This window comes from Salvelinus alpinus, chromosome 20, assembly GCF_045679555.1.
Source record: "Salvelinus alpinus chromosome 20, SLU_Salpinus.1, whole genome shotgun sequence".
NCBI lineage: Eukaryota > Metazoa > Chordata > Actinopteri > Salmoniformes > Salmonidae > Salvelinus > Salvelinus alpinus.
In genome coordinates, this window is record NC_092105.1 from 4951961 (window position 1) to 4967618 (window position 15658).

Sequence of the window (15658 nt, forward strand, 5' to 3'; positions counted from 1 at the left end):
TCCCCCTCCTAACCCCTCCTGTCCCCCTCCTAACCCCCTCCTGTCCCCCTCCTAACCCCCTCATATTCCTTTCCTGTCCCCCTCCTGTCCTCCTCCTAACCCCCTCCTGTCCCCCTCCTAACCCCCTCCTAACCCTCTCCTGTCCCCCTCCTGTCCCCCTCCTGTCCCCCTCCTAACCCCCTCCTGTCCCCCTCCTGTCCCCCTCCTAACCCCCTCCTGTCCCCCCCCTGTCCCCCTCCTAACCCCCTCCTGTCCCCCTCCTGTCCCCCTCCTAACCCTCTCCTGTCCCCCTCCTGTCCCCCTCCTAACCCCCTCCTGTCCCCCTCCTAACCCCCTCCTAACCCCCTCCTGTCCCCCTCCTGTCCCCCTCCTAACCCCCTCCTAACCCCCTCCTGTCCCCCTCCTAACCCCCTCCTGTCCCCCTCCTAACCCCCTCCTGTCCCCCTCCTAACCCCCTCCTGTCCCCCTCCTAACCCCCCCTGTCCCCCTCCTGTCCCCCTCCTAACCCCCTCCTGTCTCCCTCCTAACCCCCTCCTGTCCCCCTCCTAACCCCCCCCTGTCCCCCTCCTGTCCCCCTCCTGTCCCCCTCCTAACCCCCTCATATTCCTTTCCTGTCCCCCTCCTGTCCCCCTCCTGTCCCCCTCCTGTCCCCCTCCTAACCCCCTCCTGTCCCCCTCCTAACCCCCTCATATTCCTTTCCTGTCCCCCTCCTGTCCCCCTCCTAACCCTCTCCTGTCCCCCTCCTGTCCCCCTCCTAACCCCCTCCTGTCCCCCTCCTAACCCCCTCCTAACCCCCTCCTAACCCCCTCCTGTCCCCCTCCTGTCCCCCTCCTAACCCCCTCCTAACCCCCTCCTGTCCCCCTCCTAACCCCCTCCTGTCCCCCTCCTAACCCCCTCCTGTCCCCCTCCTAACCCCCTCCTGTCCCCCTCCTAACCCCCCCTGTCCCCCTCCTGTCCCCCTCCTAACCCCCTCCTGTCTCCCTCCTAACCCCCTCCTGTCCCCCTCCTAACCCCCCCCTGTCCCCCTCCTGTCCCCCTCCTGTCCCCCTCCTAACCCCCTCATATTCCTTTCCTGTCCCCCTCCTGTCCCCCTCCTGTCCCCCTCCTGTCCCCCTCCTAACCCCCTCCTGTCCCCCTCCTAACCCCCTCATATTCCTTTCCTGTCCCCCTCCTGTCCTCCTCCTAACCCCCTCTTGTCCCCTTCCTGTCCCCCTCCTAACCCCCTCCTGTCCACCTCCTAACCCCCTCATATTCCCTTCCTGTCCCCCTCCTGTCCTCCTCCTAACCCCCTCCTGTCCCCCTCCTAACCCTCTCCTGTCCCCCAGGTGTGGAGGATGAGTTGGCCTTGGCTCTGGAGCTCAGCAAGAGAGACCACCTGCCCCCTAGCCAACCCTCACAGACGCCCAGGCAACACCTTCAGCAGCAGACAGAGAGGGCGTTACCTGTGGAGCTCCAGACCCAGACCCATCCACACCGACCCGGCTCCGGCCCCCGGGCTATGGCTCAGCGCTCCTTCAGCTCGGCCTCCTACTTCCACTACCCTGACGTCCCCAGGGAGGAAGAGGAGGAGGACGAAGATCTCCAGATGGCCCTGGCCTACAGCCTGTCTGAGATGGAGGCCCAGCAGAGAGCGTCGGCCGTGGCTTCAGCACCAGACGTCATCCCAGGTGCTGGGGGTGTGGTGGTGGTAGAGGTTGGGGGTGAGGCGGGGGTTGGGGTGGGGAGAGTGGTCCTAGACCTAGGCCCAGGCCAGTCAACAGCACCAGAGAAGAGGGCAGGGTCAGGGGACATGTCACCACACAGCAGCCCTTCTCCACTGGAACACAGGGGGCTCCTCAACCAGGAGCAAGGAGCCACTGGGGAGCCGACTGCTAAAACCACCAGCAGCACCACTGTGAAAAATAAAAAGTGTGGTTGTATGGTGTGTTGAGTGTGTGTGTGTGTGTGTGTGTGGTGAGTGTGTGTGAGTGAGTGAGTGTGTGTGTGTGTGTGTGTGTGTGTGTGTGTGTGTGTGTGTGTGTGTGTGTGTGTGTGTGTGTGTGTGTGTGTGTGTGTGTGGTGAGTGTGAGTGTGTGGTGAGTGTGTGTGTGTGTGAGTGTGTGTGGTAACTGAGTGTGTGTGTGTGTGAGTGTGTGTGGTAACTGAGTGTGTGTGTGTGAGTGTGTGTGTGAGTGAGTGTGTGTGTGTGTGAGTTTGTGTGTGTGTGTGTGTGAGTGTGTGTGTGTGTGTGTGTGTGTGTGTGTGTGTGTGTGTGTGTGTGTGTGTGTGTGTGTGTGTGTGTGTGTGTGTGTGTGTGTGTGTGTGTGTGTGTGTGTGTGTGTGTGTGTGTGTGTGTGTGTGTGTGTGTGTGTGTGGTGAGTGTGAGTGTGTGGTGAGTGTGTGTGTGTGTGAGTGTGTGTGGTAACTGAGTGTGTGTGTGTGAGTGTGTGTGGTAACTGAGTGTGTGTGTGTGTGAGTGTGTGTGTGAGTGTGTGTGTGTGTGTGTGTGTGTGTGTGTGTGTGTGTGTGCGTGTGTGTGTGTGTGTGGTGAGTGTGTGTGGTGTGTGTGAGTGTGTGTGTGTGTGTGTGGTGTGTGTGTGAGTGTGTGTGGTGTGTGTGTGTGGTGAGTGTGTGTGTGTGAGTCTGTGTGTGTGAGTGTGTGTGTGAGTGTGTGTGTGTGAGAGTGTGTGTGTGTTCTAAGAGATCTAACTCTACTCCAGTGTTCTACTGATGATGATGATGATGATGATGACCATCATGTGTTTTTGCCCTTTTTGAAGTTTGTGCCGTGCTTTGGCCCATTAGATGTCTATAAAGTTGTCCGAGGGCCTTGTACAGTGTTGTTGTGTTGTGACTGCCTTGCTGACTGCCTTGCTGACTGCCTTGCTGGCTGCCTTGCTGACTGCCTTGCTGGCTGCCTTGCTGGCTGCCTTGCTGACTGCCTTGCTGGCTGCCTTGCTGACTGCCTTGCTGGCTGCCTTGCTGACTGCCTTGCTGACTGCCTTGCTGACTGCCTTGCTGGCTGCCCTGCTGACTGCCTTGCTGACTGCCTTGCTGACTGCCTTGCTGACTGCCTTGCTGACTGCCTTGCTGGCTGCCCTGCTGACTGCCTTGCTGACTGCCTTGCTGACTGCCTTGCTGACTGCCTTGCTGGCTGCCCTGCTGACTGCCTTGCTGACTGCCTTGCTGACTGCCTTGCTGGCTGCCCTGCTGACTGCCTTGCTGACTGCCTTGCTGACTGCCTTGCTGGCTGCCTTGCTGACTGCCTTGCTGGCTGCCCTGCTGACTGCCTTGCTGACTGCCTTGCTGACTGCCTTGCTGGCTGCCTTGCTGACTGCCCTGCTGATTGCCTTGCTGACTGCTTTGCTGTGTTCTCAGATGGCCACTTTTCACAATGTAGCCAACCAGCTAATAAATCTACCCTGATCCCTGTTTACAGTATGTCTGTATATCAAGTCTAGGGGTTACAATTAACATCACGTCTTCATGTGCCAAGTCCACAGTCACTTTTCTAAAAGGGATGAGTTGGAGCGTAGAAATAGAATGTCTATGAGTTTACCTATCAAAATGCCGTGGTCAGACGGGCTTTTTCCACTTTCTAGTCATTCTATTTCTAGGAGTTGGATAGTATTCACTAGGAACTAAAACGTGCCTCGCGCTTTTGTTGTCAAAGGCACAAGTACAGTGAAATGCTTAACTTGCGAGCCCTACCCAACAGTGCAGTAATCCATATCAAAATATTATAACTAAAAATAAAAACATTAGAAATAAGAATATAAGAGAGGAAGCTTTATACAGGGTCAGTGTTCAGTACCACAGAGAGGAAGCTATATACTGGGTCAGTGTTCAGTACCACAGAGGGGAAGCTTTATACTGGGTCAGTGTTCAGTACCACAGAGAGGAAGCTATATACAGGGTCAGTGTTCAGGACACTGGGTCAGTGTTCAGTACCTCAGAGAGGAAGCTTTATACAGGGTCTGTGTTCAGTACCACAGAGAGGAAGCTTTATACTGGGTCAGTGTTCAGTACCACAGAGGGGAAGCTTTATACTGGGTCAGTGTTCAGTACCTCAGAGAGGAAGCTTTATACTGGGTCAGTGTTCAGTACCACAGAGAGGAAGCTTTATACTGGGTCAGTGTTCGGCACCACAGAGAGGAAGCTTTATACTGGGTCAGTGTTCAGTACCACAGAGAGGAAGCTATATACTGGGTCACTGCCAGTACCACATTTACAATGTGCAGGGATACTGGAGTATTGAGGTAGATATGAACATGTAGTCAGGGATACTGGAGTATTGAGGTAGATATGAACATGTAGTCAGGTATACTGGAGTATTGAGGTATATATGAACATGTAGTCAGGTATACTGGAGTATTGAGGTAGATATGAACATGTAGTCAGGGATACTGGAGTATTGAGGTAGATATGAACATGTAGTCAGGGATACTGGAGTATTGAGGTAGATATGAACATGTAGTCAGGGATACTGGAGTATTGAGGTAGATATGAACATGTAGTCAGGTATACTGGAGTATTGAGGTATATATGAACATGTAGTCAGGGATACTGGAGTATTGAGGTAGATATGAACATGTAGTCAGGGATACTGGAGTATTGAGGTAGATATGAACATGTAATCAGGGATACTGGAGTATTGAGGTAGATATGAACATGTAGTCAGGGATACTGGGGTATTGAGGTAGATATGAACATGTAGTCAGGGATACTGGAGTATACGGGGATTTCTTGAAAGTGACTGGTAGCAGAAAATAATGACTGGTATATAAATAATAATAGTAATAATGATAATAATGTAAATGATAATAATGATAATTACAATAATGATCATAATAATAATAATGATAATGATAATATAAATGATAATGATAATTGTCACGCCCTGACTTTAGTTATATTTGCTTTCTTTATTATTTGGTTAGGTCAGGGTGTGACAAGGGGTGGTTTGTTTAGTTTTTGTATTGTCTAGTTTATTTTGGCTTGTCTAGGGTTTTTTGTTATCTATGGGGATTTTTGTTTGTCTAGGGGTTGTAGGTTGATGGTGGCCTGGATGGGTTCCCAATCAGAGACAGCTGTTTCTCGTTGTCTCTGATTGGGGAGCCTATTTAGGTTGCCATTTTCCATGTTGGTTTGGTGGGTAGTTGTCCATGTTTAGTTGCCTGTGAGCACGACGTTGGCTTCACATTTCGTTTGTTATTTTGTTAGTTTGTTAAGTGTTCTTCGTGGAATTGAAAGATGTATTCCAATCGCGCTCCACCTTGGTCCACTCCTTTAAACGGCCGTGACAATAATAATAGCAATAATATTGATAATGATAATATTAATCATAATAATGATAACAATAATAATGCTAATGACAATAATTATATTAATAATAATAATGATAATAATAATAATAATCATAATAATAATAATAATAATAATAAGTATGTTAATAATAATGATAGTTATAATAATGATAATAATGATAGTTATAATAATGATAATAATGATAATAATAATGATAATTATAATAATGATAATGATAGTTATAATGATAATAATGATGATAATAATGATGATAATAATGATATTAATGATGATAATAATGATATTAATAATGATAATAATAATAATCAACAGTATGAAATCAGAAAAGGTAGTGGGTTAGTGTGTGAGTTAGTGTGTGGTGTGTGTGTGGTGGTGTGTGTGGTGGTGAGTGTGTGGTGGTGTGTGTGTGGTGTGTGTGTGGTGGTGTGTGGTGGTAGTGTGTGTGTGGTGGTGTGTGTGTGGTGGTGTGTGTGTGGTGGTGTGTGGTGGTAGTGTGTGTGTGGTGGTGTGTGTGTGGTGGTGTGTGTGTGGTGGTGTGTGTGTGGTGGTGTGTGTGTGTGGTGTGTGTGTGTGGTGGTGTGTGTGTGGTGGTGTGTGTGTGGTAGTGTGTGTGTGTGTGGTAGTGTGTGTGTGGTGGTAGTGTGTGTGTGGTGGTGTGTGTGTGGTGGTGTGTGTGTGGTGGTGTGTGTGTGGTGGTGTGTGTGTGGTAGTGTGTGTGTGGGGTAGTGTGTGTGTGGTGGTAGTGTGTGTGGGGTAGTGTGTGTGTGGTGGTAGTGTGTGTGTGGTGGTGTGTGTGTGGTGGTGTGTGTGTGGTGGTAGTGTGTGTGTGGTGGTGTGTGTGTGGTGGTGTGTGTGGTGGTGTGTGTGTGGTGGTGTGTGTGTGGTGGTGTGTGTGTGGTAGTGTGTGTGTGGTGGTGTGTGTGTGGTGGTGTGTGTGTGGTGGTGTGTGTGTGGTGGTGTGTGTGTGGGGTAGTGTGTGTGTGGTGGTAGTGTGTGTGGGGTAGTGTGTGTGTGGTGGTAAGTGTGTGTGAGTGTATGTGTCCGGGTGTTAGTGTGTGTGGTGGTGTGTGTGTGGTAGTGTGTGTATTGTGGTGTGTGTGTGGTGGTAAGTGTGTGTGAGTGTATGTGTCCGGGTGTTAGTGTGTGTGGTGGTGTGTCAGTGTAGGTGTGTTTACACAGTGAGAGATGGAGGGAGGTCTTCACATGTTTCGTTAACCATTTACACTGCTTTCAGATAGTATCCATAGATAGATTTGGCTCAAACAAAACACTTTATATTCAGGACAACAAAGTGAATTAGTTTGCCACATTTTTTGCAGGAATACTTTAGTGCCTTGTTGCAAACAGGATGCATGTTTTGGAATATTTTTATTCTGGACAGGCTTCCTTCTTTTCACTCTGTCATTTAGGTTGGTATTGTGGAGTAACTACAATGTTGTTGATCCATCCTCAGTTTTCTCCTATCACAGCCATTAAACTCTGTAACTGTTTTAAAGTCACCATTGGCTTCATGGTGAAATCCCTGAGCGGTTTCCTTCCTCCCTGGCAACTGAGTTAGGAAGGATGCCTGTAACTTTGTAGTGACTGGGTGTATTGATATACCGTCTAAAGTGTAATTAATAACTTCACCATGCTCAAAGGGATATTCAGTATCTGCTTTTGATTTTTTTTTCTTCTCCCATCCACCAATAGGAGCCCTTCATTGCGAGGCATTAAAAAAAACCTCCCTGATCTTTCTGGTTGAATCTGTGTTTGAAATTCACTGCTCGACCTTACAGATAATTGTATATGTGGGGTACATGGATGAGGTAGTCATTCAAAAATCACGTTAAACACTATTATTGCACACAGAGTGAGTCCATTCAATTTATGTGACTTGTTAAGCACATTTTTACTCCTGGACTTATTTAGGCTCGCCATCACAAAGGGCTTTAATACTTATTTACTCAGGACATTTCAGCTTTTCATTTTTTATACATTTCTATACTTTTCGAAAAACATAATTCGCTTATGGGGTAACCAGTGGCAAAAAAAAATCGCAATATAATCCATTTAAAATCCAGGCTGTAACACAACAAAATGTGGAAAAAATCAAGGGGAGGCTCCCCAGAGGAGGAAAGGGGAGGACCATCTTCCTCAGTGGATTTCATAAAAATAGTGAAACATTGAAAAAGTTATCCTTTTTAGATAAAACTATGCTAAATATATTCACGTCACCAAATTATTGATTAAAACATACTGTTTCGCAATGAAGGTCTACAGGGGGTACTCTCGAGTGGCGCAGCTGTCTAAGGCGTCACTACAGACCCGGTTTGATCCCGGGCCCTATTCCAACCGGCCGTGATCGGGAGTCCCATTGGCTCAGCGTAGTCCGGGTTAGAGGAGGGTTTGGTCGGGGTAGCCCGTCATTGAAAAATAAGAAATTGTTCTTAACTGACTTGCCTAGTTAAATAAAGGTTAAAAATAGCCTCAACAGCACTCTGTAGGGTAGAGCCACGTTGTTGCCGGAGGACAGCTAGCTTCCGTCCTCCTCTTGGTACATTGACTTCAATACGAAACCTAGGAGGCTCATGGTTCTCACCCCCTTCCATAGACTTACACAGTAATTATGACAACTTCCGGAGGCCATCTTCCAACCTATCAGAGCTCTTGCAGCATGAACTGACATGTTGTCCACCCAATCAAAGGATCAGAGAATGAATCTAGTACTGAAAGCATAAGCTACAGCCAGGCAGCACTGCAGTGCATCAAATGTGGTGAGTAGTTAGTAGTAGTAGTAGTTGACTCAGAGAGAGAAAGACAATAGTTGAACAGTTTAGAACAACTTCATTTCTTTAAAAATGAAGGAGAAGAAAGAGACATTTTGTAATTTTCTTCCACTATCAGTTTCACTTATTTAGATAGTAAATGCAGCTAGTTTAGTTATTCAAACACCCTGCTCAAACAGAGGGATGCTACGTTAGCTAGCTGGCTATGACTAGCCAACACAACACTGGAATTCTTCCAAGTCAAGGTAAGCTTTTGGTTTTATTAATTTAATGCCACCGGGGCCCGCCGGTGTATCTGCTTACTGATTATACACGGTAATGTTACTGCATAATTGTAGTGGGTTTACTAACGCATTAGTTCTATTAGCTATGTTGACTAGGATGTTACTTTAGCTAATATGGGGACAATGATGCAGGCTGTGTTTTTCCCCCCGCTTGGTCACACACAGCTGATGTGTTGTTGTTCATTGAAGTCCACAAACAAACAGAAAATGTGAGAGACAGTGTTGCTATGAAAGGGAACTTGTTCTGATGTCACGTTGTGTGAGCTAATCCAGGTTTATCATTTTAAAAAGGCTAATTGATCATTAGAAAACCCCTTTTGCAATTTTGTTAGCACAGCTCAAAACTGTTGTGTTGATTAAAGAAGCAATACACCTGGCCTTCTTTAGACTAGTTGAGTATCTGGAGCATCAGCATTTGTGGTTTTGATTACAGGCTCAAAATGGCTAGAAACAAAGAACTTTCTTCTGAAACTCGTCAGTCTATTCTTGTTCTGAGAAATTAAGGCTATTCCATACGAGAAATTGCCAAGAAACTGAAGATCTCGTACAACGCTGTGTACTACTCCCTTCACAGAACAGAGCAAACTGGCTCTAACCAGAATAGAAAGAGGAGTGGGAGGCCCCGGTGCACAACTGAGCAAGAGGACAAGTATATTAGAGTGTCTAGTTTGAGAAACAGATGCCTAACAAGTCCTTAACTGTCAGCTTCATTAAATAGTACCCGCAAAACACCAGTCTCAACATCAACAGTGAAGAGGCAACTCCCAGATGCTGGCCTTCTGCAAAATGTTTTTCTAATGATCAATTAGCCTTTTAAAATGATCAACTTTGATTAGCTAACACAATGTGCCATTAAAGCACAGGAGTGATGGTTGCTGATAATGGGCCTCTGTACGCCTATGTAAATATTCCATTAAAAAATCTGCCGTTTCCAGATAAGTTTCCAGATACAATATTCATTTACAACATTAACAATGTCTACACTGTATTTCTGATCAATTTGATGTTATTTTAGTGGACAAAAAATGTGCTTTCTTTCAACAACAAGGACATTTCTAAGTGACCCCAAACTTTTGAACGGTAGTGTACATATCTCAACCAGAAGCTGAAGGATTACGAACTGAGCTAAAGGTTACACTAATCTGGACGCTTATTGGAAATCCCGCTATGCCCTCAGATGAAGCATCAATCAGGCAAAGCATCAATACAGGACTAAGATTGAATCCTACTACACTGGCTCTACACTGGCTCGGACACTCATCGGATGTGGCAGGGCTTGCAAACTATTATGGACTACAAAGAGAAACCCAGCCGTGAGCTGCTCAGTGACGCGAGCCTACCAGATGGGCTAAATGCCTTTTTATGCTTCGAGGCAACACCAGCTGTTCCGCTCTGTAGCCGATGTGAGCAAGACCTTTTAAATACAGTGGCAAGAAAAAGTATGTGAACCCTTTGGATTTACCTGGATTTCTACATAAATTGGTCATCATATTTGATCTGATCTTCATCTAAGTTACAACAATAGACAAACACAGTGTGCTTAAACTAATAACACACATGATTGTATTTTTCTTGTCTATATTGAATACATCATTTAAACATTCAGGTTGGAAAAAGTATGTGAACCCCTAGGCTAATGACTTCTCCAAAAGCTAATTGGAGTCAGGAGTCAGCTAACCTGGAGTCCAATCAATGAGACGAGATTGGAGATGTTGGTTAGAGCTGCCTTGCCCTATAAAAAACACTCACAAAAGTTGAGTTTGATATTCACAAGAAGCATTGCCTGATGTGAACCAGGCCTCGAACAAAAGAGATCTCAGAAGACCTAAGATTAAGAATTGTTGACTTGCAGAAAGCTGGAAAGGGTTACAAAAGTATCTCTAAAAGACTTGATGTTCATCAGTCCACGGTAAGACAAATGGTCTATAAATGGAGAAAGTTCAGCACTGTTGCTACTCTCCCTAGGAGTGGCCGCCCTGCAAATATGACTGCAAGAGCACAGCGCATAATGCTCAATGAGGTTAAGAAGAATCCTAGAGTGTCAGCTAAAGACTTACAGAAATCTCTGGAACATGCTAATATCTCTGTTGACGAGTCTACGATACGTAAAACACTAAACAAGAATGGTGTTCATGGAAGGACACCACAGAAGAAGCCACTGTTGTCCAAAAGAAACATTGCTTCACGTTTGCAAAAGTACACCTGGATGTTCCACAACGCTACTGGCGAAAATATTCTGTGGACAGATGAAACTACAGTTGAGTTGTTTGGAAGGAACATACAACACTATGTGTAGAGAAAAAAAGGCACAGCACAGCACACCAACATCAAAACCTCATCCCAGCAGTGAAGAGAACATCCTGGTTTGGGGCTGCTTTGCTGCCTGAGGGCCTGTACAGCTTGCTATCATCGACGGAAAAAAGTGAATCAAGACATTTTTGCAAGGGAATGTTAGGCTATCTGTCCGCCAATTGAAGCTCAATAGATGTTGGGTGATGCAACAGGACAACAAACCAAAAACACAGAAGTAAATCAACAACAGAAGAAAATACGCCTTCCCTCTCGCAGGGCACTTTGTTGATTTTGTTGAACCGTAATTCGTCAGGTAGAGGGGCATCGTTGGGCAGATCATGGCTAGAGCTTCCTTTGTAGTCCTCACTGTACTGTAGCCCCTTTCACATGCGTCAAGCATTGGAGCCGGTATAATAGAATGCCACCTTGTTCTGATCCCTTTTGCCGGTTTGATGGCTCTGCGGAGGTCATAGATCGAATTCCTTTATGCGTTTGTGTCGTCAGCCGTAGCCTCGGGGTTGGCTACGATAGCCTTGTGAGCGGTAGCTCTGTCCTTTAGCTTAGCGCTCACCTCAGTCTTAATCCAGGGTTTATGATTTGTGAAGCAGCAAACCTTCACTGTGGGGGCGATGTCGGCGATCTATTTCCTGATAAAGCCGTTGATGGAGGTGGTTTGCTCGTCGATGCTATAGGTGGAATCACGGCGCATTTTCCAGTCAGCGCAGTCCTGCAGCCTCTGCTTCAGCCGACCGTTTCTCTAAGGAGCGCATCACGGGTACTTCCTGTTTGAGCTTTTGTTTGTAAACCGGAAGCAGGAGTATAGAGTCATAATCCGACTTGCCAAAGGTGGGGGGGCCTTGTACAGTGCCTCGCATGTTATTTTTTAAATTTCACTTCACCAATTTGGACTATTTTGTGTATGTCCATTACATGAAATCCAAATAAAATCCATTTAAATTCCAGGTTGTAAGGCAACAAAATAGGAAAAATGCCAAGGGGGGTGAATACTTTCGCAAGCCAGTGTATGCTTGCTTGTGGGCAGAGAAACTGTGGTCTAGGACTTTATCACAACTAGTGGCGAAGGAGACCTGTTGATGGAAGTTGGGCATCACGTGTCTTAGTGATGCAAACATAAAATCCCTGTCAACCAGAAAAGCAGCCTCCGGGTGCATTGTTTCCTGCTTGTTTATAGCCCCGTACAGTTCGTCGTGCCAGCTTGTTGTTGTCCTGAAGTGGAATATATTCAGCATGCTATAACAGATGAAAGCTCTCTTCGGGAGGTAGAAGGGTTGGCATTTGACGATCCATGTATTCCAAGACAGGTGAACAATAGGTTGAGACTTCCACTGCGCTAGAGTCAGAATAAGATTTATTGTCGATGAAGAGACATACCCCTCCCCCTCTCTATTTCCCTAAAACCGATGTCTTGTCCGCTCTGTGAATGGAAACTCCATCGAGTTGGATAGCCATGGGGGGGGGGGGGGGGGGGGTTATGCTTGTTGCATCCGTTAAGCTAGCTTTGGATTCCTGTGTCTATCAGATGTGCTTCTACCTTCCATACCCAGCCTGCCGGGGCGGTGTGCCTGCCTGACTGTGCCTGTCTTGTCTGTTCACTACTGTGTGTTTTGGAGGGGCTTCTACCTTCCATACCCAGCCTGCCGGGGCGGTGTGCCTGCCTGACTGTGCCTGTCTTGTCTGTTCACTACTGTGTGTTTTGGAGGGGCTTCAGACAACCATATGGAATGTGCCCCTGACACAGAACTTATTTTCAAGGCAAAGGGAATTTGTCAGAACCTTGATACCTCGATTTTACAGTTTGACAGCCTCGCTGAGAGCTCAATTTTATGTGCAGCAAAATATGAATAGTTGTGAAATGTTTCAAATGTTAAATTAATTTAAATGTATGTACTTTTATAACTCAAAATCTGCTGTATTAAATTTAGGCTTTTAAACAGATTTCTATAGTCTACATACTTTAAAATGGCAGAAACACACATGCATCATCCAGACATACAAAGGCACTAAACAAAGATTAACTTTGGTAATTCTGTGTAAATAATATTCAAATTATAGTAAAATAAATGTTTCCCTTTTGCTTTAGATACTTTGATTACATCCAAATATATTTCATTGCATCCGTTGTCCTTATTCTAGAAAGTGCTGTTATGGACCTGGGTTCAACCTATTTCTAAGTGCTGTTATGGACCTGGGTTAAACCTATTTCTAAGTGCCAAACTAAGAAAGGCTGTTGTATAATGATTAGTGTTCAAGGCTGTTTTATATTGAGGTACAGAGTTAATATAGTTTTATATTGAGGTACATAGTTAATATAGTTTTATATTGAGGTACAGAGTTAATATAGTTTTATATTGAGGTACGGAGTTAATATAGTTTTATATTAAGGTACAGAGTTAATATAGTTTTATATTGAGGTACATAGTTAATATAGTTTTATATTGAGGTATAGAGTTAATATAGTTTTATATTGAGGTACGGAGTTAATATAGTTTTATATTGAGGTACGGAGTTAATATAGTTTTATACTGAGGTACATAGTTAATATAGTTTTATATTGAGGTACATAGTTAATATAGTTTTATATTGAGGTACGGAGTTAATATAGTTTTATATTGAGGTACAGAGTTAATATAGTTTTATATTGAGGTACAGAGTTAATATAGTTTTATATTGAGGTACAGAGTTAATATAGTTTTATATTGAGGTACAGAGTTAATATAGTTTTATATTGAGGTACAGAGTTAATATAGTTTTATATTGAGGTACGGAGTTAATATAGTTTTATATTGAGGTACGGAGTTAATATAGTTTTATATTGAGGTACGGAGTTAATATAGTTTTATATTGAGGTACAGAGTTAATATAGTTTTATATTGAGGTACGGAGTTAATATAGTTTTATATTGAGGTACGGAGTTAATATAGTTTTATACTGAGGTACAGAGTTAATATAGTTTTATATTGAGGTACAGAGTTAATATAGTTTTATATTGAGGTACGGAGTTAATATAGTTTTATATTGAGGTACGGAGTTAATATAGTTTTATATTGAGGTACGGAGTTAATATAGCTTCTGAGCTGCAAATAGCAGAAGAACTGAGACTGCCCTGCCCTGCCTTTCTAAAGTGTTTGAAAGCCAAGTTAATAAACAGATCACTGACCATTTTGAATCCCACCGTACCTTCTCCGCTATGCAATCTGGTTTCCGAGCTGGTCACGGGTGCACCTCAGCCACGCTCAAGATACTAAACGATATCATAACCACCATCGATAAAAGACAGTACTGTGCAGCCGTCTTCATCGACCTGGCCAAGGCTTTCGACTCTGTCAATCACCGTATTCTTATCGGCAGACTCAACAGCCTTGGTTTCTCAAATTACTGCCTCGCCTGGTTCACCAACTACTTCTCAGACAGAGTTCAGTGTGTAAAACCGGAGGGCCTGTTGTCCGGACCTCTGGCAGTCTCTATGGGGGTACCACATGGTTCAATTCTCGGGCCGACTCTTTTCTCTGTATATATCAACGATGTCGCTCTTGCTGTGGGTGATTCCCTGATCCACCTCTACGCAGACGACACCATTCTGTATACTTCTGGCCCTTCTTTGGACACTGTGTTAACTTCTTGCCGCACGGATCCCTTTAGCGGGATCATTTTCGTAAACAACCGCTGAATTGCAGAGTGCCAAATTCAAAAATAATACTACAAATATTTATAATCATGAAATCACAAGTGAAATATACCAAAACACAGCTTAGCTTGTTGTTAATCCACCTATCGTGTCAGATTTTGAAAATATGCTTTACAGCGAAAGCAAAAAAAGTGTTTGTGAGTTTATCAATCACTAGACAAAACAGTAAGAACAGCTAGCCCCAAATTAGCTTGGTCACGAAAGTCAGAAAAGCAATAAAATTAATCGCTTACCTTTGATAATCTTCGGATGTTTGCACTCACGAAACTCCCAGTTACACAATAAATGTTATTTTTGTTCGATAAAGATTAGTTTTATAACCAAAAACCGCCATTTGGTTTGCGCGTTATGTTCAGAAAACCACAGGCTCGTTCCGGTCCTGAAAGGCAGAAGAAAATTCAAAAATGTATCCGTAATGTTCGTAGAAACATGTCAAACGTTTTTTATAATCAATCCTCAGGTTGTTTTTAAAATACATAATCGATAATATTTCAACCGGACGGTAACCTAAAAATAATAATACTACAGAGAAAGAAAATGTCGAGCTACATCTCTCCCGCGCAGGAACTAATCAAAGGACACCTGACGCGTTTTGAAAAATCTCGCTCATTTTTCAAAATAAAAGCTTGAAACTATGTCTAAAGCCTGGTCACAGCCTGAGGAAGCCATTGGAAAAGGAATCTGGTTGATACCCCTTTAAATGGAGGGACAGGCAACGGAACAGGGATTTTTCCAAATAAAAGGCACTTCCGGATTGGATTTCCTCAGGTTTTCGCCTGCAAAATCAGTTCTGTTATACTCACAGACAATATTTTGACAGCTTTGGAAACTTTAGAGTGTTTTCTATCCTAATCTGTCAATTATATGCATATTCTAGCATCTGGACCTGAGAAATAGTCCGTTTACCTTGGGAACGTTATTTTTCCAAACATAACAATTCTGCCCCCTAGCTGAAAGAAGTTAACTAACCTCCAAACGAGCTTCAATGCCATGCAACACTCCTTCTGTGGCCTCCAACTGCTATTAAACACTAGCAAAACCAAATGCATGCTTTTCAACCGTTCGCTGCCCACATCTATAAGTCTATGCTAGGTAAAGCTCCGCCTTATCTCAGCTCACTGGTCACGATAACAACACCCACCCGTAGCACGAGCTCCAGCAGGTATATCTCACTGGTCATCCCCAAAGCCAACACCTCCTTTGGCCGCCTTTCCTTCCAGTTCTCTGCTGCCAGTGACTGGAACGAACTGCAAAAATCGCTGAAGCTGGAGACTTACATTTCCCTCACTAAATTTAAACAT

At 44.7% G+C, this 15658-nt stretch overlaps 1 protein-coding gene across 3 annotated transcripts in view; it reads left to right on the forward strand.

The window, feature by feature from the left end:
- Positions 1 to 15658, forward strand: part of LOC139546221 (dnaJ homolog subfamily B member 6-like) — a 47761-nt gene that overhangs the window by 28261 nt on the left and 3842 nt on the right. For all 3 annotated transcript variants that reach the window (XM_071354348.1, XM_071354347.1, XM_071354350.1), the window contains one exon: positions 1326 to 1667. In XM_071354348.1, the coding sequence (XP_071210449.1) occupies positions 1326 to 1667 (342 nt within the window). The remainder of the gene's footprint in view (positions 1 to 1325; positions 1668 to 15658) is intronic.